Genomic DNA, 23,794 nt, shown 5'->3' with positions numbered 1-23,794 from the left:
TATGGAGGTGGGCTATTCATCAAAACGTATACCTCCTCATGCAACATCTCCCCGGAGTACACAATCAGATCGCGGAACTGCTCAGTCAAACACAACAGATCCACGAATGGGAACTTCATCCTCAAGTTCTTCTTCCATTCTTTCACATGTGGGGCTACCCGTAAATAGACCTGTTCGCCACACACCAAAACGCAAAATGCCCAAGCTTCGCCTCCAAGTATCCACACCCATTGTCCAAAGGCAATGCGCTATGGATGAACTGGTCAGGCAAATTTGCATATGCTTTTTTGCCTCTCCTGCTCATTCCGCTAGTGGTTCAGAAGCTCAAACAAGACTCCCTCACAATGATCCTAATTGCTCCAACATGGGCACGCCAACCATAGTTCACAACCCTGTTGGAACTCTCAGTAGTACTTCACCAAAAGCTACACTTCTCCCCCAAGTTCCTCACTCAGAACCATTGAGAGATAAGGCATCCAGATCCTAATCAACTAAATCTCGAGATCTGGCTCCTGAAGTCCTAGAATTTGGCTACCACATTCGACCACCAGACTGCATGAACATTATTAAAGAGGCTAGACGTCCTACCACTAGAGCATGCTATGCGTTAAAGTGAAAACGATTTGTCATCTACGGTACAAACAACACATTCGATCCATTAGATGCTTCCATCCAGAACATTATCTGTTATCTTTTGCATCTACAACAATGTAACCTAGCATACACATCTATACAGCTACATCTAGCTGCAATCGCTGCTTACCTCCAAAACAGACAACATTTGTCTCTCTTTAGAGTACCCGCTATCAAAGCGTTTATGGAAGGACTTAAAAGAATAATTCCACGTAGAGTTCCACCTTCTCCTGTATGGAATCTCGATATAGTCCTTACCAGACTCATGGGTCCTCCATTTGAACCTCTGCACAAATGTGAGATACAGTTTCTTACTTGGAAAGTGGCCTTCATACTAGTTATCACATCCCTTAGGAGAGTTAGTGCACTCCAGGCATTAACATACAAGAACCATTTTTACAAATATACCACAGTAAAGTGGTTCTTAGGCCTAACCCAAAATTTCTACCTAAGGTAGTATCTGCCTTCCACCTTAATCAGTCAGTTGAACATCCAGTATTTTTCCCTCAACCAGACTCTGTGGCAGAACGCGCTCTCTCCACACCATGGACCTTTAAAAGAGCGATACTCTACTACATCGAAATAACTAAGTCATTTAGAAACACAAACTACTCTTTGTAGCATTCCCCCTACCTCACAAAGGCAATCCCATTTCAAAAACATGAATTGCAACGTGGATTGTTAAATGCAAACAAATATGCTATCTTAAGGCTAAACGTACATTAACTATTCCCCCTAGAGCTCATTCCACACACAAACTAGGGGCTTCTATGGCTTTCTTAGGGAACATTCCCCTAGATGACATCTGCAAAACAGCAACTTGGTCTACACCACATACTTTCACTAAACACTATTGTGTAGATGTGCAAGCAAAACAACAAGCTTCTGTAGGCCAGAACACTTTTTCAAACCACTGTAACAGATGCAGATTTCCACCGCTAGGGAGAAAAACTGCTCATATGCCTCGAACGGAAAATGCTACTTACCAGTTTGCATCTGTTCTTGGCATGTAGAGCTGTAGAGTTGTATACGCCCACCCACCTCCCCGGATACCTTTATCTTTTGCAGTATTATCTTACTTTGATACATTACATGGACATCCTTTTCTATTCTCATACTAACGCCATCATCACCCTTTATGGCCAAAAACAATCTAAAGATGGAGTCGATGCCCATGCGCACTATTACCAGAAGGAGGAGTCACCTATCTGGTGACTACAAAGACTTCTTCGAAAAAAACATCCGAGCCCAACACCAGATGGCAATCTATGCTAAAGCATACAACTCTACAGCTCTACATGCCAAGAACAGATGCATACTGGTAAGTAGCATTTTCCTTACTTGCTGCCCCTTCTGGCCTTTTTAGGTTTGCTTCATTTATCTCTCTTTACATTTCTGGTTGTGATTAAATTAAAAGTTTTTATTGCTGTCATTTCTGTATGCTGCATGAGTGTATTGTCATTTCTCTGTGCAGCATCCCTACCTGACATTCTTCCTGGATAGCTTGCTGCTGAGAACTCATGCTGCCTTTCTGCCAATGATAGTATCACCCTTCTGTGTAAGTCAATTAATTACCCTGTTGGTATTTCTATCTCCACCACACAGCTCGAACGGGGAAGTAAGGCTCCATTGGCTTTTGGCCCTAATAGCTTTTACCTTGTACATCGACTATATGAGAGACACACAGCAGCGCAAACAACAACTCTCTCCAGGTGGATAGTCCTCTACATTAAAATTTGCTACAAGCTGGTAGGAACACCCAGAAAGCCTCCTGGAGCATGCCTCCAGGGCCAAGGCCTTTATAATGGCATTGGGAGGGGAGCTGCTGGTTCTGGAAATCTGCCAAGCTGTGACATATGCATCAGTGCACATGTTAACATAACTTACTTGACAGTCTGATGGGTGAGACATTTAGACTGCTCTGTCCTTCAAGACTTTGTAATCTTAGTTCACTCCTGAGACCCTCCACCTTTGGGAGGTACTGCTATGGAATCTGTTATAGAGGTGAGCAATTTTCTGTATTAAGTATACACCAGAAGAACAAGTAACTTGTCCTTGGTAACGCTCTTTTCGGTGGATGTTCTATTTAATTTCAGATTCCACACTGCCTTCCCACCTCCCCATTTTGTGAAGTTTTTGGCACAGTGTCACCTGCAGTTTGTTTGAATTGGTCTGTCTTGGAAGATTCACAAGGAGAAAGATTATTATATGGACATCAGCTTGCATTTGGGGCAGTTAAATGCCACTCTGCTCTCTCACCGCCGGGTAACCGTGCACTTGCTAGAAAGCCATACCATCTACTGACATGCTGGGAGCATTGCTTAAAATCTTCACATCTGGTCTCATGCATGGGAATATTCTAAAGGTAAGAAATCTTTGGTTAGGTAGAGTATGCACCCAAAAGAGTGTTACAGAAGGTAAGTAACTTCTTCTTTAGTCAAACATTCATGAATATGATCCATTGTCAGCCCGTAAAAGGTTGCAACTCCCTACTTATGCTTGGAACATCATAATTGATCGTCCTAAACGTTTAACTTTTCCACCTGCATGGTGGGTTCCTGAAATACCTTTGTCCACATTCTAGAATGTCCACAGTATTTATTATTCTGCTCGAAGCATTTTCAGGATTTTGCACTTTATTTTGTGAGGTTCTTTCCTCAGAGTTTGTTTTTTTCATCCATCATTCAACATCTTATGCATGTTTGAAGTTTTTTCTCCAGTTTCACCTTTAAAGGAAATCTTTTGGAAACACCTTCGCAATTTTTTAAGTGGTTCTCTGTGTGAGAATGAACGCCACCTTTGACACACATAATTTGTGTGGTCTGTTGACCTCTTTCACTTAACATCAAGGATTGTGAATTTTGTCAGAAAATGAGAGCCCTAAAGGACAGAAAAGGAATTCACTTCAGTGAAAAATGTGAAGACTTCTGAGTGCTAGAGGAGAGAAGACAATATCACAAGACAGCCAAAGAATGGTCTGCTATCACTGGGACTGTGCCCTTTCAGCAAAATGAATATCAGATGTTGATCTAAAGAGAACAAGATAAAGCATCACCGTCATTCAGGTCATTACCAATATTCTCAAGGCTCCCTCTGGACATCATACATTTCAAAGACAAAATGAGGTACCATCACAACATGCTTGTGTACAAGTACTGCTTCTATCATAAAATCGGTGTTGACGCATAAGGACCACTTGACGTCAAAGGAGATATCCATTTTATAGGCATTAAAGCAGCCATTGTCCGTTAGACATTAGATATTGAGGCACTCATCAGTGCATGATTTGAGGTCAAGGCACTAATCAGTGCATCTTTTAAGCTCTAAGTAGATTGACGTTGCACTACTCAACAAAAAGGAACTCGGCCTGACATTCCTCATCAGCTGATTATCATTCTCCAACTGGACAAACTAGTCTTGTCTTCTTCTCCATTGGCAGATTGGTGCAGCCAAGGCCTCTGGTCATGTAAACTCCTTCCAGAGACCTAGTCTATTTACTGCTTCAGCTGCCTTGGCCTTTTCTCCTTTTTCCAAAATCATTGCTAGTCCAAGAGCACATTTACATGTCTTCCATCAGAAAGCTTGTTCCTACCAGCTGGGCCAAGTAATCCTTCTGTGAATTCTGATCACCATCCCTTGTATATTACGGTTTTCAACTTTCTACACCTCTGCTTTTAGATGGCCTATAGTAATACCGTTCTCAAAAGCACAAGAGATATCTCCTCCTACCTCTCTGGCATATGATACTTCAGATTCTGACTCATTTTCGTTCACCCTGACATTACAGATTTATTCACCACCGGAGTTATTAGTGATATGTCACAACATTTAATGGTTTGCTGGTTGTTTAGAGGTTTGACAAAATTGAATATCTTGGTAGAAGTCCTGCAGACATCGGCTTCAGTCATCATGGAGAATATTGTAAAAATAATCTACACATAGACCTTTGTTGCTTTTAATGCCTGACTTAAGAGAACAAAATATTTTTAGTCTCCTACTTCCATAAAGATTGCAATTACAAGGACCTGCAGACAACCAGAGCAGGATCCTGGGTACCTTCAGTAGGAGACAAAGTCAAACTCCTATTGCATCTTCTGTTAGGAGAAAAAAGCATGCATCTGTTTCTATCATATATGTTCCTCCTACCAGCGAGATTAAGTGGATAGATGAAGCAAGCAGGAATGTTTATGGTAATACAGCAACAGCTTTCAGGTGGCAGGTGGAACATATCTATCAGATTCAATAGGATGTTGTAGAACGTCTACAGAAGACCTCCCAAAAGAACCTGTTCAGGATTTCCTGAAAGACATGTTGGCATCTAACCAAATTATTAGCACACAAATAGATTTGGCAGTTTTTAGTTTTGACCTAGCATCTCTTTTAGAAGAGCCTCATGACTACATTTAACATCACTAAAACCTGGTGCGCAGCTGAGAATAATGAAACTGCCATTCATAGGGTCATTAATCTTTGGTCTGAACACAGATGATGAAATCCAACAAATGAATGATCCCCTCACAGATGATGAATTTCAACAAATTAGCAAAACTGAAAGGCTCACAGTTGTGTGTATCGAAGGGCAGTAAAAGTTCTTAAAAACCTTTGTGATGGTCATTATAATTTAAGGTAGCGTTTTCAATCCCTGGTGGTCTAATCAATCCTAACGACAAAGCCAGAGATAGGGAGTGTCATTCAGCATCATTCTTCCTCATTGAGAAAGACACAGATCACTTTTGGGTAACAAATACTCTCTTCTACTCTGTGTGTCACTTTTTGGGAGGACAGTGTCCCATAAACATCTCAAAGAATGGTAAAGAGATGGTGGTCATTGTCCTTAAAACAAGGTTTAAAATGAGACCTTTTCAGCTTTAATAGTTCTATGAATTGTCTCAGGCAGATGACACCTGGAAAGAAGAACTGCTCCTAGCTTTGCTCACAAGGCAGTCTCTTTCCCATGATGCAAGAAGTCAAGTCTTCTGAAAGAAGTTCTTTTCCATCAGGGTCTTTCTTCTAACACCATTGAGACAGATGCCTTCTTGTTGGATTGGGGAGCCCTTCTGGAATTGGCAGTTCAAGGCCAGTGATAGGACTGGGAAGGCAATAGGACCACAATGCGCCCTTCCAATGAAGAGTGCCAATAGATCTATGATGCTCTTTCTCACTAGAACCTATAAAGATCTGCATATGGCTTTTAGGTAGGAGTATGCACTTTAAAACTGTTCAGCTTCCTGGCATTTACAATTATCAGATAGATGTTCTAAGTAGACTTTTAGTTTAAAGCCACAAATACAATCTTGATCACTCCTTGTTATGAGACATTTTCTTAGACTGTGCCATTCCTCAAGTAGACCTACTTGCAACATATCAAAACATGAAAAGCTTAACCTTTGCTTCTTTGGTGGGGGAACCGGAATCCCTGGGTGGGCAATGACTATTTGGTACATTGGTCAGTGAAAAGTGTCTTTGCTGAATCATAAAGCTCTCGAATTCCAGCGTGTCCAAAACTGTGGTGATTAGCTTCTTCACTTGTTATCGAGACCAGATAAGAAGCTTCCATGCCAACTGAATACTCTCTGGGATTTAAGGTAAGCTACACCATTCCATCTTGCCTTTCTTGAATTTGGCAGCATGGCTCCTTGGGTAGTAGAATACAAGCATGGAAATCTAACTCAAAATAGAACAGGCATCTGAAAGGAGGTAAATAGACAGTCTATTAGACGTTCTTACACCTTTATGAGGAAAACGTTCTAAATATGCTGTCACAGCCAGACCTTCAATTGATCTCCTGCCAAGAAGACGTGATCATTCCATAAATTATTTGTTGTGTACAATCAAAGCTACAGTTTTATTTTTCTTCTTTTCCTTTAACAGCCAATGCTTATGGGAGGAATCCGAAAGAAACACGTAGTGATTGATTCTTTACCTTAGAATTACCCCCCGGTGTCAGACTGGATCCAGAAAGTTTTGGTCAGCAGTACCCCTGCGCGTCGGAAGGTGGCGTTGTGTGGCTCTGCGTCTGTCTTTGGCGTCGTAGTTGCCAAGATGACGTTGCGGCAGCTACTTAGATGCCGCCCTTACGTGCTGACGTCAGTTCTTTCTTTTTCTGTGCCAGCAAGTGCAGATTCGGAGAGAGCAGTACCCCCAGTCACTTTTTGACTGAGTTTTTCGAGGCCTTTTTGTCTCTGTTTTTCGAGGCCTTTTTGTCTCTGTTTTTCGAGCCGATCAACTCTTGGTGCCGTAGGGATGCCCGGCTTCAAGTCTTGCGTGGACTGTCGTCGCATGATATCGGTGATGGACCCGCACTGCATGTGTCTACTGCCTGGGTCACGACCACGACCCAAAGTCGTGCCTCAACTGCAGGGCCATGGCTCCAAAGACTTTGCAGAAGCGGTCCCAAAAGTTGCTTGAAGTCCGGCAGTCTGCTCTAAGCCGCTCAAGGTCCCAGTCCCGTGGGAGGTTGGGGGACCGGTCGCGTAGCCACCACCATCGTTTGTTCGGATCGAAGTCTTCGCACTCGGTGTCAGGTAAGGCGCAGCATCACAAGAAGTCGAAGAAGCGTCATCGCTCTCCGGCTTCTCCTCGCCCGTCACGGCTGAGGGTGCGGGTGGTGCCTCCGGCGGAGCCTACGCAGTCGTCGTCGGCCTACCCGCCCTACCCAGGTCCGTCTGTGACTCCGGCCCAGCTGCAGGAGTTTCTGTCAAACATGGCTCGCCTCTTTGGGCCGTCGTGCCCCCTCGGTGCGCCTTCGGGCCCCGTGGGCCCGACTGGGGGTCCTCGCCCTTTACTGTCGGCGGCTCCGGCCCCGGTGCCACATGTCCCTCTTGGATCCCGGTCAATGCCCGTTGACCTTGTGACACCAACATCGACCCCACCGGCACCACCTCCGAAGTCGCCCGCGCTACCGAACGTCTTTGTCCCTGGTTTCAGCCCCGTTGTGAACACGGCGCCGGAACTGTGTTGCTCGACGCCGATTCAGACGCCGATGGGACCTTTCTATCCCTATGTCCAGCCTCCTTATTTTCTGCCTGTAAATCAGCCTTCGGACATCAGGACTGGGAGGGGTCTGAGGATCCTCTCTCCGCTCAATGTGAGTTTGACCCGGACTGTGCAGAGGAACTGGGGGATGCCAGTGGTCTTGATACCTCTCCTGACCTTGGCATGGTAACTCCTCCTACCGTGGCTACAGAGGAGGGTGTAAGTTACGAAGTGGTGTTGCGTAGGGGGGCCAAGGCCCTCCACCTCGACCTACCTACAGTGACCATCAGGACTAATCTCCTGACAGAAGTGCTTCAGCTGGCGCTACCTCTGCGTAGCCACTGCTGCCTTTTAATGATGAACTTTCTGACCTTCTTTTGGGCACCTAGTCCAGGCCCAACACAGGGGCTCCTGTGGATATTAACGTGGGCCAACACCATCGCCCGGCCCTAGTCTACCCTCTTTTCCTTTCCCAACACCCCACCCCTGAGAGCTTGGTTGTCCAAGCCTCTACATCCCAGAGTGCATTCCCTACCGCACCCCTGGACAGGCAATCCAAGAAACTGGAACAGTTTGGTAAGAAGATTTTTTTCTTCAGCCAGTTCAGGGCTGCGGTCTGTGAACACCGTATTCCTCTTGGGCCGTTATTCCCACTCTGTGTGGGATACGGTGGCGCAGGTGCTGCTTCAGTGTCCGTAGGAGGCCCGGACAGTTCTCTCTCAAGCTATTGCTGAAGGGAGGGATGGAGCCAAGTTAACAATCCGTTGTGGCCTCAACACTGCCGACTCGCTGGGCAGGACGTTTCCACGACAGTGGCGCTCCGCCACCATGCCTGGCTGAGGACAACTGGTTTCTCTGGGGATGTCCAGAACACTCTGATGGACATGCCCTTGATGGCATTCGCCTTTTTGGCAACAAGGCAGATAGTACGTTGGAGCGTTTTAAGGACTTGCGAGCTACGGCCAAGTCCTTTGGCCTTTCGGCCACACTCCCTCCTCTGCACTCTGTTTTCGCTCCTTTCGTGGCCATGGAGGGGGCGCCCTGACACGTTCACTTCAGAGCCATAGGCCTGCGCAGCAACTGTCCCAGTGCGGCCGCGGATGTGGGACCCGCCCAGGTGGGTCAGGGGGCCAGCGCACGGGTCAGTCCACCTCCACCCTGGCCACCACTGCCTCCAAACCTTCCTAGTCCGTTTTTTCAGGCCCATCAAACGCCAGTGGGCGGCAGGATTCGTTATCACCATCACTACGGACAGGTGGGACCCCACCCCGCCCTGTTTGTTGCAGTACCACATGGTGGTGGTGTTGTCTGTGAACACCTGTACTTGACAGAGGGAAAGAATGCATTCAGTGCAAGTCGGATCGCCCGGAGCTACAGAAGGTTGATACGGAGCCGGGACTCCGCCAGAGACCAGAGGCCTCTGATCTCCGCCTCTCCCATGTGGCCGCCCCATCCAAGGAGGGATGCATCCATCACCACTGTGTGCTCCGGTTAGGGGTAGGGAGAGTTATCTGCCATTGACCCAATGCCGGTTTGTGAGCCACCACTGCAATTGTTGTGCAGTGCCCTCTGTGATCTGGACGTGCTTGAATAGGTTTCCCTGCAGGTGCGCCCACTGGAACTTCAAGTCCCACTGCAGAGCCTGCATATGCCATCTGGCACAGTCGACCAGCAGCCTCAGGGTCATCCTGACCGAAACCAAGGATAGAGGCCAAAAGATCGGATCAAAACCTGAATATCCTGCACTCGCTGTTCGGGAGGATAGACCCGAAACTGGAATAAGCCAATAGTGGAGGCACTATTGCATGACATTATCTCAAAAGTGAGTATTATTGTCTGCATTCCAGACCGCCACTATCCTATTCACACACACTACACCTTGCCTTCAGGTATGAGTACTGGTGAAAAAAGGTACTGAAGAATAGGGATGGTTTTCTTAAATTATTGTATTCTCGTTTAGCAGATGCCAGAGGCATTAGAGTTTGACACTGGCCTCTGACACTATGGTGCCAATATCCTCCTTGAGACTCATGTAGTCTTGCTATGTTTCACTGTGTCCCCCCTCAACCAGCAGATTCAGAGCTCAAGTGATGAGCTGCCTTCAGCAGAGCCCTGCGGCTGCTTTTTTTCCTTTGTCAGTTATACTCCTTAATCCCACCTCTTATGCATAGTGATTCCTACACTCACTAGATGTTAGGGTCCTACAGTTTTACTTGGTTAAAACAAAAAATGTAGTATATCTAACTAGCTTTTTATCCAATTATGGTCTTCTTCAGATGGGTTTAGCCACATCTAATCAATCCATCTCCTGATGGATAGTTTCTTCTATTTCATGATGCTATATGCTTGCCAACAGAAGAGGGAAAGCATATACCTCTGCTTGGTTGAGAAATGTGCCAGTGTGTGACATAGGTAGAGCAGCTACATGGAAGTCCATTTGTTATTTAACCAAACCCCTCCGTCTAGACACTTTCCTTAGAGTGGATGCTATAGTTGATCAGTCTGCCCTAAGGACCCTTTTTAATTAAGGTTTTTCTTTTTGCTCAAGTCCTCTAGTTTGATTTTCAGTTGAAAGCTAAAGACTGCTTACCTTTTGGGGTGAGCATTCTGTGCTTTTCCGTTTGACTATCAATGAAGATCCTGTGATGCAGAAGGAAATGTTGTTATTTGTAAATTTTGCATCATCGGAATCTTCATTGAAGTCAAAAACATCCCTAGCTCCTTTCTTGTCTCTCCTTTTCAATGTCAAGAACATATTTAGTCGACATTACGTTTACATCAGCTCTCCAGAAACACTGAGCCTTTGAGGCACTTCCAGTATAAGGCATGATGTGATGTGGATGTAGCTGCGTACTGCTTCTTTTCACATGCTGCGTGCCATGCTGTTTTTCCCCTCCATTTTAACTTTTTTTCCTGTGGTTTTGGGGTCCACCTTTGCAGCAGGGGCGAAGGTTGGGGCTTCTATGTTATATATATATTGAAGTAAGAATTCCGAAACAAAACTAACCTGTATATATTCTATGGAAGTTGAGTAATGCCAGATGTTACACAAATTAAGTAAAGTGCACATTGCATCATTTGGCAGTACCATGAAGTACCCCAGGATGAACAAAGAACATATATTGATCTTTGGCAGGATTCAACAAGGGTATCCTGTCAAGATACATAACAAATGATTCCCTCAATAGGGAGTAACTTCTCCGTCCTTATGTTCGAAGTATGAGGACCAGCGATACTAGTTCAGAAAACGTCCCTGTGACCATGCATCCCCACAAGGATTTACAAATGTTTTAGTAGTGGTCTTACTGCAGAAGGTTTATTACAGGTTAGATGTCTGTAGAATGCACTTAGCAAAAAGAGAGCTGGCAGCTTTCAGCCTGGTTGTACATTTCAGGGCTCTCTTTGGTATTTGATATGCGGTAGCCTTCCCATAATACTCTCAAATAGCTTCAAGAAGTATTCTGTTCCTAGCAATCATTCTGAACACAGGTCTCGAGTGAGCCTTCTCTCCGCTAGACAAATGACATCCATCCCGGAGATCACAGATCTGTTACTAGTATGCAGCTCCTTGTGGGCTTCGAGAGTTCCAGAGGATTCTGTGAATACTGTTCTTCATATATATATATAGTTCCTCATTCAAGCCTGTGATGGTCCACTTATCCTTAAAACCTGTAGAAGGTGCTTCAGAACTACAGGGTGTTAATAGGAGACACTAGGAATTTAAGAGACGATGACAAATCTATGTTGAAACATATTCTACCAAAAATGTCCTGGATTTCCACAACCTCTAGCTTTGTGGTCTTGCTTACTACCACCACATCTACGAGTGCCTTTATGAAGAGAGAACGACAAGTGTGAACAATTGCTTACTGATAGAGGGTGGCCGCATATACACCCTCGTTCTCATGTGGTGCCAGCGCCTCACAGCTCTAACACCTTTCAGAAGCATGCTCCACCACCTGGCAAGGTACCATCTGATCGAAAAAAGGAAATAATTGGTGCACCACAAAGGTTATTCTTTTGCTCTTGTGGTATTTGTCACAACGTGGGTAGCAATTGATTTTCGGATGTTTTGTGGGTGAATTTGATGCATTCTGCAAGCCTTCTGGCTGTGATCGGGTTTTTTCATGTCCTTTTCTGACCATTTGCTAGGTGACAAATGATTGCAATGTCACTCACTACTCCTTTGCTCTCTCCACACAGTAACTGAGCTGCTTTTTCATGATGCTCCTTGTATTAGACACCTTTAGTTAATGATGGTATTTATTTGAACAAAACTGACATTGAAACAGTGAAACTGAGACGAGTTTCAGGCACTGTTTAAATGTACACCTGCAAATGGGTACTTTGAATTCCTGTTCCAAATTTTGATGTAATCTTTGTCAGCAAAGATTATGTAAATTGCTCTTAGCCTGATATTAGTCAATATTTTAAAACACATGGGAGATATAAAATGTACGAATGCTGGAGAGATACATTTATAAGCAACATAAATCTACTTAACAAATGTACCTCTGCATGCATTGGTCCCGTCAGTCATATGACCTTCCTGTCACACTACTGTTGGCAGTATGTTCTTTTGACTGGCAGGTCTAGTAAAGATAATGAAAAGGAAGATGAGCTGTCTGGGGTGGGTGCAGTGGGGAGCCTGTGTGGCATCGCCAATCACTTTTGTCTTGTACCTTTGGTTGTATGCTCTTAACATACCATACACCTACGACATTGACCTTGAAATCACATGTGTATGGTTGAAGGGGAAGAAGGAAGAATATGGATTTTCAGTGGTGAGTGACTTTTTATGAAGAAAATTGGATTGGCTGGGGATTCATTGTTTTGATCTGTCTTTCAGGTTAACATCAACTGAAGCAATCCCCAAAGGCAGGTTCCTGGCCCTGGGATCGAAATTTCGCTATAGTGGACGAACACAAGCCCAAACACGACATGCCAGCGCACTGATTGACAGACCAGCACCACAGTTCGAGAGGACAGCTAGCAAACGGGCCTCCAGAAGTCTGGATGGAGGTGAGTCTGTGTAAAGGCTGAAGGGGGGGGAGAAGGGGGAGGGGGAGTATGAAAACATAAGTGGAATACTCACTCAAAAGTATTGATGAAGTGAAAACACCGGTTTTTCAGTTTTTGTTTGGACTCCTAGGCAGAAATTAAAAGAAACTCCCACAGAGTGAAATCTAGCGTCTCCACAGTCATGCCTGCTCTTCTGATCACCCTTTATGTTAGTGAAGAGGTCCCAGGGAAGAAATTTTACTACAAACTTGTCAGTAAACACAGCGTTTCATTGGCCAGGTTTTCCTCCCATGCTTACTTCTCTTTATCACTCGTAGCTGGCTTACAGCATTACAGACAGTTGCCCCCTGGCAGCTCTTAACACTGTTTCCACCCACTCCTTGTTGTTGGATAACTTTGTGGGGTTTCCTTTAGGATGGTGCAGCTCTGTGCATGCTAAAGGGAGAACCACCTGGCCACAGGTGGTCCTGAACATCAGCATTTTCAAAAGGCTAGTTTCTCCCTCTGGACGTCAGGGAGAGGTTCAGTGGAGATTGGACATTTGGTGAAAATGTTCTTTTCATTTTTCACTATAGTTCCCTTTTTAGGCCGAGCATTCAAGACCTCTTGTATATACTTTAGTATATACTTATATACTTCAGAATATACTTATGTGTATGTACTTTGGGGGCTCTGGAGATCAGGGCTTTCTTTCTTTTTTTCCCCTGGCATCCATCTGTCTCTATTTAACTTTCTTGATAGATAACTACCAGCAGAGGTCAGTAAAATACCAGAATCACTTCATCATTCTCTAGATTCCAGTCCATAGAAATTGTCTTCCACGAGCACCCGTAGAAAATACGTTTTTCAAATATTTTCAGTGATATAACCACTGAATGCCCTGATTTCATGTTAAAAACAGAGGTTTGGACTATACCATTTCCCGCTGTAAGGCAATATTTCTCTCCATGTGTTCCCAGACCTAGCGTGTCAAGCAGTTTGGTGCTTACTTTCCCTCCATGTTGAAGAACAGTAGATGTTTCAGCACCCAGGCTAATGTGCTGCATAGCTATATACATATAAGGTTCAAAGGCGAGACCGATTGCATTGCAAATTGTCTCCTTTTTAAACTATTGACACTGGTCCCATTGAGTTAATATCGGTTTGGGAAGGCTATCACGTAGCCTAGAAGTATCAATACAAATTAACTCTTTTTTGCTACTAAAGGGAACCATAGTATTGTTACACAATCTCGCCCTTGAGTTAAAAATGAGTTAATTCTTTTGAATTTTCATTTGAATGTAATTCCTGGACAGTTGGTTCCAGGAGATAGATATTAGAAGACAGCAATTTGTTTATCATTTCATTGTTTTTGTGTATTTGGAGATCAAAAGATTAATTGTCTCAAACATTGTAGAGATAAAGCGAGCTGTCCGTTTCAAATTCTAAAACAGACTTGTCCTTAAGCAGATACTTTATCTTTCAGATAGCCCAGTGACCACTGTGGAATCCCAAAAATCTTTTAAACTTTGTAATGGAAATGGGGAGTGGACTTTATGTGCCATTGTGTTGCACCGGTGCCTGACTTTAAAATAACCAACTGTGAAAGGTCCATTCTAGTTGGTGGTAACCGCAGTGGTCATTACTGTTTAGATATGCAACATAAATGTATGGTAAGTGGTAGTTAATTAGGTACTTTTGCAACAAGCAAATATTTCTCTACATAATTTTTTACTGTGGTGCACTTTTTTGTGCATTTGACTCAAAATATATAGTAATCTCATACACCATGTGAACCAGGCAGTTAACACAAGAGCATGAATTTCATTAAGAATGCCTTTCCACAGGCTCATGGCCTGTTTTTCAGTTCTACAAAGAATCAGTTGCGCAAAAGTTCTTAAAGACTAATAGCAGTCGCATTCTAGGTTTGCTCTAAATTCACATGCAGAATAACTCGTGCAAATTAGGTTTTAACTTTGTGTAATGGTGGCCCTGGCTTTCATACTTCAAGGCGTAGGTATTCATCTAAGTCAATCTTGTAGGCAGGAGCTTTACTTGAGCTTCTTCCTGTACATCAAGAACAAACTGTTAACCTTTGCAAATTTCTTCAGCTAAGCATGTGCCGTGCAAAGTTGAGTTCAGAGCCCTCGAAGATGATGGTGTGGAAATGATGGTGGTTGAGGGCCCACGTTTGGATCAAGAACCTGAGCACTTAGGTAAAGCTATGCTTTGTGGCTTTGGCACTTGATGTGGTCTTCTGTGCTGTGCAGCAAGGTTTCCTTTTGCTTTTTTCAGCCATCTCATTGTTGCCTTCCTGCTCCTCCTGCTGATTTACTCTTTCTCTTAGCCCACTTATTTACTACCTTCCTGTTTGAGAAGGGAGTACATTTCGCCTGGTTTTTAGCCAGGTATACATTAAACAATAAACCTTGTATGTCATGTTTCTTAGACAACTACTATTCGCTTCGAGTGCTTAAGAACAAAACTTTTACTTCCAAAAACCTCTAGTACCTGGATTATCTGACATAACTATATAAAGGGTGTGGGTAACTCTTAAGCCTTTTGTATGGCAAAAACGTTTTTACCAAGCTTCTCATAATACAACACAGAAAATGTATAGGCAGCAATGGATAGTTTAACCATAGAAAAAACAGGTGCTAGACCGATGCCATCTGTAACAGTTGGAGGTGCACACATGAATGTAGGCGCACATACAACCACACATCTGTTATAATAGAGGCACAAATGGCAGCAGTGTATGACTCGCACAGCAGTTACATCATGTGCAGCAAAGATCGTTTCCCTCATATACACATACTATGCATATTACAGGCTTGACCAATACAAGCTGCCCTCACATCGTTTTTTATTGCAGTGGGGCAGCCAGCCACAGTTAAGGCTTTTGGCGCACAAAACAGAATTGGCGTACGCAGAATAATGTAAAGCTTTTCGTCAGATAATGTGACATCTACATTCCAGACAGCAGCAGTGCAAACGACAGAAACACAGTCCATCTAATACACTGTTCCCTGATAAAGACGCAGACTTAAAGGCTGCAGCAGTGTAAGTTATAAACCGTAAACACTTGTTTCTTCAAAGACATGTTAAATCTTTAAATTATCTATAAAGGTCAGAGTGTTTTTGCACCCACTCAGTTGAACCACCAGTTGGATTGAAAATGTACTGCTTAATATTTATTGCATGTTTTAATAATTGCCGTCTTCTGGAAGGTCATCGCCAACATTATTTTTTGCATTGTAGGATCTTCAATGATACCCATTAACAGAATTATTCACCTGCTGCATGTGAGAAACCTGTAACACTTTGTACAAAAAATGTATCAAAAAGGGAAAAAGTCTAGCATGCCCAGTGCAGAATAGCGCTCTTAAGAGTTTATATGGGGCATGTTTTTCAGAATTGTTCAGGCACCCTATAAAAAACCAAACTTGCTTCCTAATGTGTTAAAATTAGGAAATGGCAATCTTATAGGCTTTATTTTCAGAAGCATTTAAACTGGGACATGCTGTCCCATAAAGACTCCAGGGACTTTGACTTCCAGCCCCCATGATGCCTAACACTGACAGTTGCTTCACAGACTGGGAGGCACCTTGAAACACTTCTGGGTGTTTTTGCCCATTTTACTGTAGATTGTATAGCAGAATCATCATTTTCTTTGACTTAACTCCTATAAACGAAATAAAACCGTTGAAGGTGCTTTCAGTCATTTTCCTGTAATTTTCTGTCACCGTGCCTTCAAGTTTTTTGAAAGGTTGCTCCTTTATGATAAAGAAAGCTGCTACAGACCATCACAAAGTTTGTAGTGTGTTTTCAAACTTCTCAGTTTACAAAAGAGTGTGAACTGTATGACAAAATGACAAGAAGAACACACTAGGACAGAGAAGGCCTTCTTGGCAAACTGGAAGACCTCAAGTCAAAAGAGAACAATGAGAAAAGTGACAAGTTTGCCGGGCAAGAAACTTAGAAGGAGTAGAAGCGACAACATAATCCTCAATATTGCCACCATGTATGCTCCCTTTCAAAGTTGATAGTCTCAGCATTGGTAAAAGGTATGACACCAACATGTTCGCTGTCTAGGGTTGCTACCATCATGGTGTTAATGTTGAGGTTTTGTCACCACAGAAATCTTTGACATTGAAGATTCCTCAAAAGCATAGGCCTGAAAAAGATTGTTTTGTTGATGGATGATATCCGTGTTCTAGGATGTCTTGATACTAATTTATATCACTATCAAAGGAGAGAGAGAGGACTAGGTAGCTAGTCCGTATGCCCGGGGTTTTATATGTGAGATCAAAAAGGACTAGCCTATTTGTGAATTTACATAGACTCAAGACTGTAAGACAGGGTACAAACCCTTTTGTTTGTTCATGAAGCCCTCCCCCACCAACCTGGTTGGTGGCATGCTTCATCATCGGGCCCACCCAGTGACACCGAGTGTGTCCCGGCTGTGCTTCGACGCCTGAATACAGCGAAGCAGGTATCTTTCTGAGTGTGCAGTGTAGTGACGTGAAGGTGAAAATGTAAAAGCTATACAGGGGTCCCAGTACCCAAGGGTAAATTACATTTTAATAACTGGGTCACTGTTAGCATTAAAAAGGCTGTTGGATGTTATAGGAGTGCTAATTAGGGTCTCCTACATCCAGGTGATGACAAGTTACATTTATTCCTAGCAACAATTCAGTCCCAGGTCATGGTGGTGCAAGAGAAACAACCTTGTGCAGGTATTTAATTTCTTGCAAAACCTTCCTTTTCAGACATTAGTTACAGAACATGCTTTGGAGCCCATCTACGAATTTTCAGTCCGAAACCTTTGGTCAAGTAAGGAAAGTCGATATCATATTAGGTTTCTTGTATTCAGAGCTGTCTAGCTCTTTACCTACTGTGTCTGACAACAGAAAATATCCTGTTTCAGAAAGACAATAATGCCACAATGTACTTAACAAACAGGGAGGTACTGTATCCAGACCTTTATTTCTGGATGCACAGAAGATTTGAACTTGGATTCTAATTATGGGCCTAAAAATAATAGCAGTTCACATAATAGAATATTCCCATCTAGTCACTAGGAACCGTTGTCTCTAGGCAAATGCCTTTTTAATGAACTTGTCGCAGACCCCTTTCGGTCATTCCCACCTGTACCTTCAGACCTGTCTAAATGGAGATGTTCTTGAGCAACAATCATCCTCATTGTTCTGCAGTGGCTCAGCGAATGGTATTTTCCAGAGCCCCCTTCAAATGTGCCAAAGCCACCAAGGAGACTCCCATTTATGCAGAACTTTTAAATAGACTGCAGGGCAGGGCCAGCTATTCTGTCTGAAACGGACGTCACTGAATTTGGCATCATGAATCCTGAGATTAGACAGTATGCCCATTTAAATTTCCTACCGTCATGAATGGCGGGTGAGCGGAGGCCATTCCTGCAGGAATCTCGAAACTGACCAAGGGCGGTTCTCGGTACCTAATGTGAATCATAGGATCCGGCAACCCTGATTCTTCTACAGGGGCAGTGGTAGGCGTGAGTTCAATAGCCACCTGGTACAATGTATGGAGAATCAAGACTTGCAGAGATCACGCTGACCCATAGCCCTGATGAAATTGCTGGTAAATAAAACTAGGCAATGAAACATGTTGGCTTTTTAAATAGAGTGGGAACACAGCATTCAATAAAACTAGTCGAGTCAGTGTAGCCTAGCTCTTTTTAACAGGTGGTGGGACCAGATCTCAACGTGTGAGTTTGGCATACCACATTGGGTCTTCTACGCACAACACGTACAGGTTTTCTTTTTCTGCACGTTTTTTTGTCCCTCTTATGTTGATAGTTGGCAGATGCTGATGATGAGAACGTGAGGATACAGGCGAGTACCAGCCTGTTAATTCCTCCCCGGGTGTTGCTCCCGTGAGGCTCTGCCAACTCCCCTCCCCCTTTTTTGAATGTGACATCAGTTCAGAAAGGCATCTGGAGCACATGGTTTAGTTACACGGTTGTCACGCACACAGTTTTAGCTTTTGAAAGTTGCGACTTTATTGAGCACACATAGACAAGAAGTGGCAGAATACACTCTGTCTAAGAGGCACAAATACTTAAAACAGGGATCACTGATTCCATGGTGTACTTGGGCAGGCTAATGTTGTTCTATATGTACTGAAAGAAGCACTGAAGTCTTGAATCTCTCTCAAATGGAAAAGGTTTTCTCTGTGGTGTGAGCAGCAGGAGCCCATGCCCAATCTGCACTTAAGATATAAGCTTGTCATGTTTTGCTACATCTAGATAAGCTACCGATGTTTCCATTATAGTCCACCGTGCATCTGTAATTGCACAGAGGAAACGACCCACCAAATATCATTCTTCAAAGTCCCAGTATTAAAGACTTCCTGGAAATCTTTCCTCCATTACAGGTACCTTCCTCCATGAGAAGTGAACCTGGTACTCTGTAAATTGATTTGTCCTCTATTTGCATCCATTCACAATGTTTCATTACAGAATCTCTAATTCGAAGTGGCCTTTGTAGTTGCGATCAACTCGGCACAGAGTTAGTGAGATGAAAACCCTCTTAGCTCTTGAATCCTGCACTGTTTTCCACTCTTAATAGGGTAGTGATGGGAACAAATTCCTTCTTTTTAAGGTGACCTCGAGAGTGTTGCATTTGTCAGTCCATTATTCTGACACATTTCTCCATTAATACAGAAACTCAGTTGGTATGTTTGCTGCATTCTATGGATGTCGGGTGGGTGTTACACTTTTACCTCGCTAGGACCAAAATTGTAAGAAACTCAAGCCAGCATTTTTATCAAATTTTGTCCTGTACATAATAGATTATACACGTTGAATTAGTTCCTTTACAAGTTGATTTTGCATCTAGAAGAAATGTGGCAACTATGGACTGGTTGAGAAACTGTCAGTTAACCGGTACATGTAAAGCAGTCACTTGGAAATCTGTTCATACTTGTAACAAGGTATGATTATTGTGATTCTAGCAAGGTTACCAGCTCTAGTACGGAATAAGCTACCCTGAGAAACCTTTTGATATCATTATGTATTTTAAGGTTTATAGCCTTGCTGAAAATGTTTTTTTATCCCTTCAACACAGATTAGCTGGTAATATGGGATGTAGTCACAAACTACCTTCCTTTTCACCTTGCTTTTCCATCTGTGCCAGATACTCCTATTTTACTGCAACTCATCGTGTCTTCCAAAACAAACTGACCGAGCTAACTGCTAGTGCTAGACTTCATGGGAGTCAGTAGTCCCTGGCTGCTTCTGTTCTAATATTAGAACATGTCTGGCTCTTTTTCTCATATTTTTCAGACTTGCTGGTCAGCAAGTTAAGTTGTAAGTGCTGCAGTGTAGTTTTGGTAATAGGGTTATTTTTTTTATAAACCAGCCTCAAATATTCTGAAAACCTTGCAGAAGTTGCTACTCTGCAATAGGCATGCTGTCATTTGCACGCTGTCTTTTTCCATTAACCAAATGTAAAACATTTTGTTTTTCAACAGAATAATATACTAGAAAATATTACATGAACATATAGTAAAATATTTAATCTATAACTAGTGGACAATGTATATTATTCGATAGTGACCATGAACAAGCTTAAGGCATGATGAAGAATGAGTGGTCTTTCAGCATTAGTCCATTTCTCTTATGTCCAATGATTTTCTGAAGAAGAAAATGTCCAGTAATTCAAACAAAAAGAGGGTGATGGAGTGTCTCGATATATGAAGTTATAACATCAATTTATCAAAAAAGAAGAGTTGAGAGCACAACTGTTAGAAGTATTTAGTGAGGATGATACATTGTTTGAAAGACAATTGATTTTGGTGTGCAAGGCATGGCATGATTGATATACAGTGGGGTGCTCTTATAATGGGTTGGCTTTTGGCAGTTGTAGATCCATTTTGTCCCATTGATGTCCAGTGGAGGATGGTGTACAAGATTCAGTGGGTATATTATTGTCTGCTCTTGAAAAGCACAGCCATGCACACCATATGTGAAAGGTTTTGCGTTTTCCATTCTATAGTATTATTGAAACCCCCATAATCAGGGCCAAATTTAACAGTGATCGGTTTGATTGATTCACAGATAAGGGAGGTGATACAGATATGCTGAAAGCATAAGTATTGAAGTCTAGTTTGAATTGAACATTCAATATCTTGCACGTGACTGGATGTCATTGGTTGCACATGTTTACATTTGGAGAGTATATGTGCTAAGGCTATTTTATTCTAGCAATGGTTATTATGGGTTGTTGTGAATTAAGGCCAATTTGTGTAGTTTTTCAATTGTCCAGTAGGTTCTGCATATCATCCATAGTCTACTTTAAGCCAAGTTATTTTTGACATGTGAGGAGAGCTCCTGGTATGCATCCGGATCTTTTGAGGGATTGGGGACGGATTGAGTTAGCATGAATGAGTCCCATTTTGTTTGAAGTTTATCATTTAATTTTAAAGTATTTAAGGATAGCAGGTTGTATTCTTTAGCCGCTGCATGTCCTAAATTATAGAGTTTCATTACCGTGTCAGTGAATTTAGATCTTCCAAATGCACCATCAATTTGAGAAATTTAAATATAAAAGTCATTATTAATTAGGTTGTACTTATTTTGTAATTCAGCAAATGTCATGGAGATTTTGGAGTGGCCAGATTCTCCAGTAGATTTTCTCAGGCCACATGCGTTGGTTCTGCCGTAAGGACATTAAAATTGATCAAGCGATGAAATATTAGTGTCCTTGTTTAAAAAAAAACAAATTAGATTGAAATACTTGGTATGCTGTCTCACTTGAACGCCAGGTTACTAAAGTTGCTGCATTACTTTGTATTTTATTTGCCTGTTGAAATTCTATTGATGTGTGTTCTTTTGTGAAATCGCTTCTTTTTTGCTCCTATCAATTTAAATAATGTGTTCGAATCATATGAGCTGCAGATCACACACTATGCATAGATCGCCATCTGGTGTTGGGCCCAGATGTTTGCAGTTGTTTTTGTCTTGGTAAAGTCTTTGGAAGTCACGAGATAGGTGATTCCTCCTTTGGACTATAGTGGTCATGGGCATCAGCTCCATCTTCAGATTGTTTTTTTCCGCCATCGGGCTCGGATGCGTTTTTCGCACTCCAGTTCGGAACCGTCACTGATTCTACTTTCGATGCGCTATCCTTCACCCTTTCTATGGTATTGTTTTTGATCGCGACCCCCAGTCGTTGTGCATCCCTCCAACTTCGGAGTCCTCGATTCCGATCGTCGAAGAGGGCCTTCGGGCCTGCCTTGGCATCTGGCTCATGGATAGGACTCCATTCAAGAAGTGTCCTCAATGTGGGTCGAAGTTTCCCTACACCGATCTTCATGAGGTGTGTAACCTCAGCCTTTTTACCAGAGCACGAGGCCAAAGACTGTGCAGCTTGTGCCTCTTTCCGCTCCAAAAAGACCATTCAGGATCGTCCAGCTCAAAGGACAATGGCTCGCTTGTCGACATTCATTGCCGATGACATCTTCCAAGAGGGCTTCAATGTACCAGAACAGGAGCAGGTCGAAGAAATCAGCGCCGACGTTGAAGAACTCACTCCGGCGCAGCGGGTCGTAAGTAAATACATCAACCCCGCCCTCTCCATACACCATCGAAAAAGGCTTTGGTCACACCTTCACCTTCGGGCCCAGGTGCACACCGAGAGACTGCTTCCCATGCCCCACCATCGGGCACAACAAAGAAACCTATTAAGCCTTCAGGCGACTCGGGCTCGAGTCAGCCTACCATCGGTACCAACACCCGGTCACCGGCACCGTAAAAGAAACTGCCGTCCTCCTCCGTGCCAATCGCTGCCTCCACATCCAAACACTCGACACTGAAACCTACAAGCACTGACCCATCGACTCTGGAAAAAACACTCGGAGCCGAGTAAAAAGCCGCTCCCTAAAGGTTCGGATTCACACCCTTCGGAGCTGAAAAAACCTCTGAACCGAAAAAACAACTGGTTCCACAGGCAGCCACAGAGACTGTAAAACATCACGGTTCCAAGCCAAAAGATCGCAAACCCGTTCCGGACTCAGTGCCGCCCAAGTCTACCGAACCTAAACAGTCAGCGCTGAAATACCAGCCTCCATCAGAAGAGCTCTTTAAACCAGACCCTAGACATAAAACTCTTCTAAAAGACCCTAAAACTGGTCAACTCATTCTACGTTCAAAGTAGAGACCATTAGATACGCCTGCACCGGCTCCACCACCTAAAAAGAGGGACATTGCCACAGCTCCCCTCAGGGTCCCTTCTCCACCACCTCCTCCTCCACCTTCCCTACCACATCATTCTCCTACACCATCTCCTCCACCAATGGACGGTGATGACACCTCTGATGACACAGGGGGGGGGGGGGTGCAGATCATGAGCCACTTGGGGATCCTAGTCCACCTTCATCCCCTGATCCATGGGACGATTACAACACGCCAGATGTCTCTAATGTCCCACAGGATGACATCTACACCTCTAGGCCTTCCCCTCCGAAAGACACAATGGGTTTTAATCAGCTACTCCACAGAGCTGCCCAATACCACGGAGTTGACTTACATACAGACCCTGTGGAAGAGGATTTCCTAATGGACACTTTTGATAACTCGCAGAGGTCCACCTCTATTTTGCCTGTGCTAAAAGGGGTCATCAAGCATGAACCTGAAGCGTTTAAAGATCCTGTGAGGGCTAGAGTTATTAACCCCAGGATCGAAAAAAAAAGTACAAAGCTGGCCCTGCGGACCTAGCTAACATTAAGGGCCCCGTACCATTAGATTCACTAGTAGTCTCCAATGCTAGAAAAAGAGCCTACTCTCAGACATCAGGGGACGCTCCACCCCCTGATAAAGACGCATCTGGCAAAAGAACAGCATCGCAAGCAGCTAACATATGGCGTATCGCCAACACTCAAGCTCTGTTAGCCAGGTACGATAGGGCACATTACGACGAACTAGAGACCCTATTTCAACACCTCCCAGACAAATATAAAACCAGGGCCAATGACCTCATACAGGAGGGAAAACTGATCACTAACACCTACATTCGTTGCGCTCTGGACATGGCAGATACCGCCTCCAGAGCAGTCAACACAAGTCTTCTCGGCGTAGACATGCTTGGCTACGCATTTCAGGTTTTAAACCTGAAGTAGAAAGTTCCATCTTAAACCAGCCATTCGA

The 23,794-nt window shown here is 43.5% G+C and overlaps 1 protein-coding gene across 11 annotated transcripts in view; it reads left to right on the top strand.

Moving 5' to 3' along the window:
* Positions 1-23,794, top strand: part of LOC144823746 (protein 4.1-like) — a 477,862-nt gene that overhangs the window by 206,190 nt on the left and 247,878 nt on the right. For 8 of the 11 annotated variants that reach the window (XM_078682541.1, XM_078682539.1, XM_078682533.1 and 5 more), the window contains exons 5-6: positions 12,458-12,630; positions 14,721-14,825. In XM_078682541.1, the coding sequence (XP_078538667.1) occupies positions 12,458-12,630; positions 14,721-14,825 (278 nt within the window). The remainder of the gene's footprint in view (positions 1-12,457; positions 12,631-14,720; positions 14,826-23,794) is intronic. The other 3 variants (XM_078682543.1, XM_078682542.1, XM_078682537.1) reach the window with 1 other exon arrangement.

The sequence above is a fragment of the Lissotriton helveticus genome, chromosome 3_1, assembly GCF_964261635.1.
Source record: "Lissotriton helveticus chromosome 3_1, aLisHel1.1, whole genome shotgun sequence".
In the NCBI taxonomy this organism is placed as follows: domain Eukaryota; kingdom Metazoa; phylum Chordata; class Amphibia; order Caudata; family Salamandridae; genus Lissotriton; species Lissotriton helveticus.
Note: the sequence above shows the minus strand (reverse complement) of the source record. Positions and strands in the feature narration are given on the sequence as shown.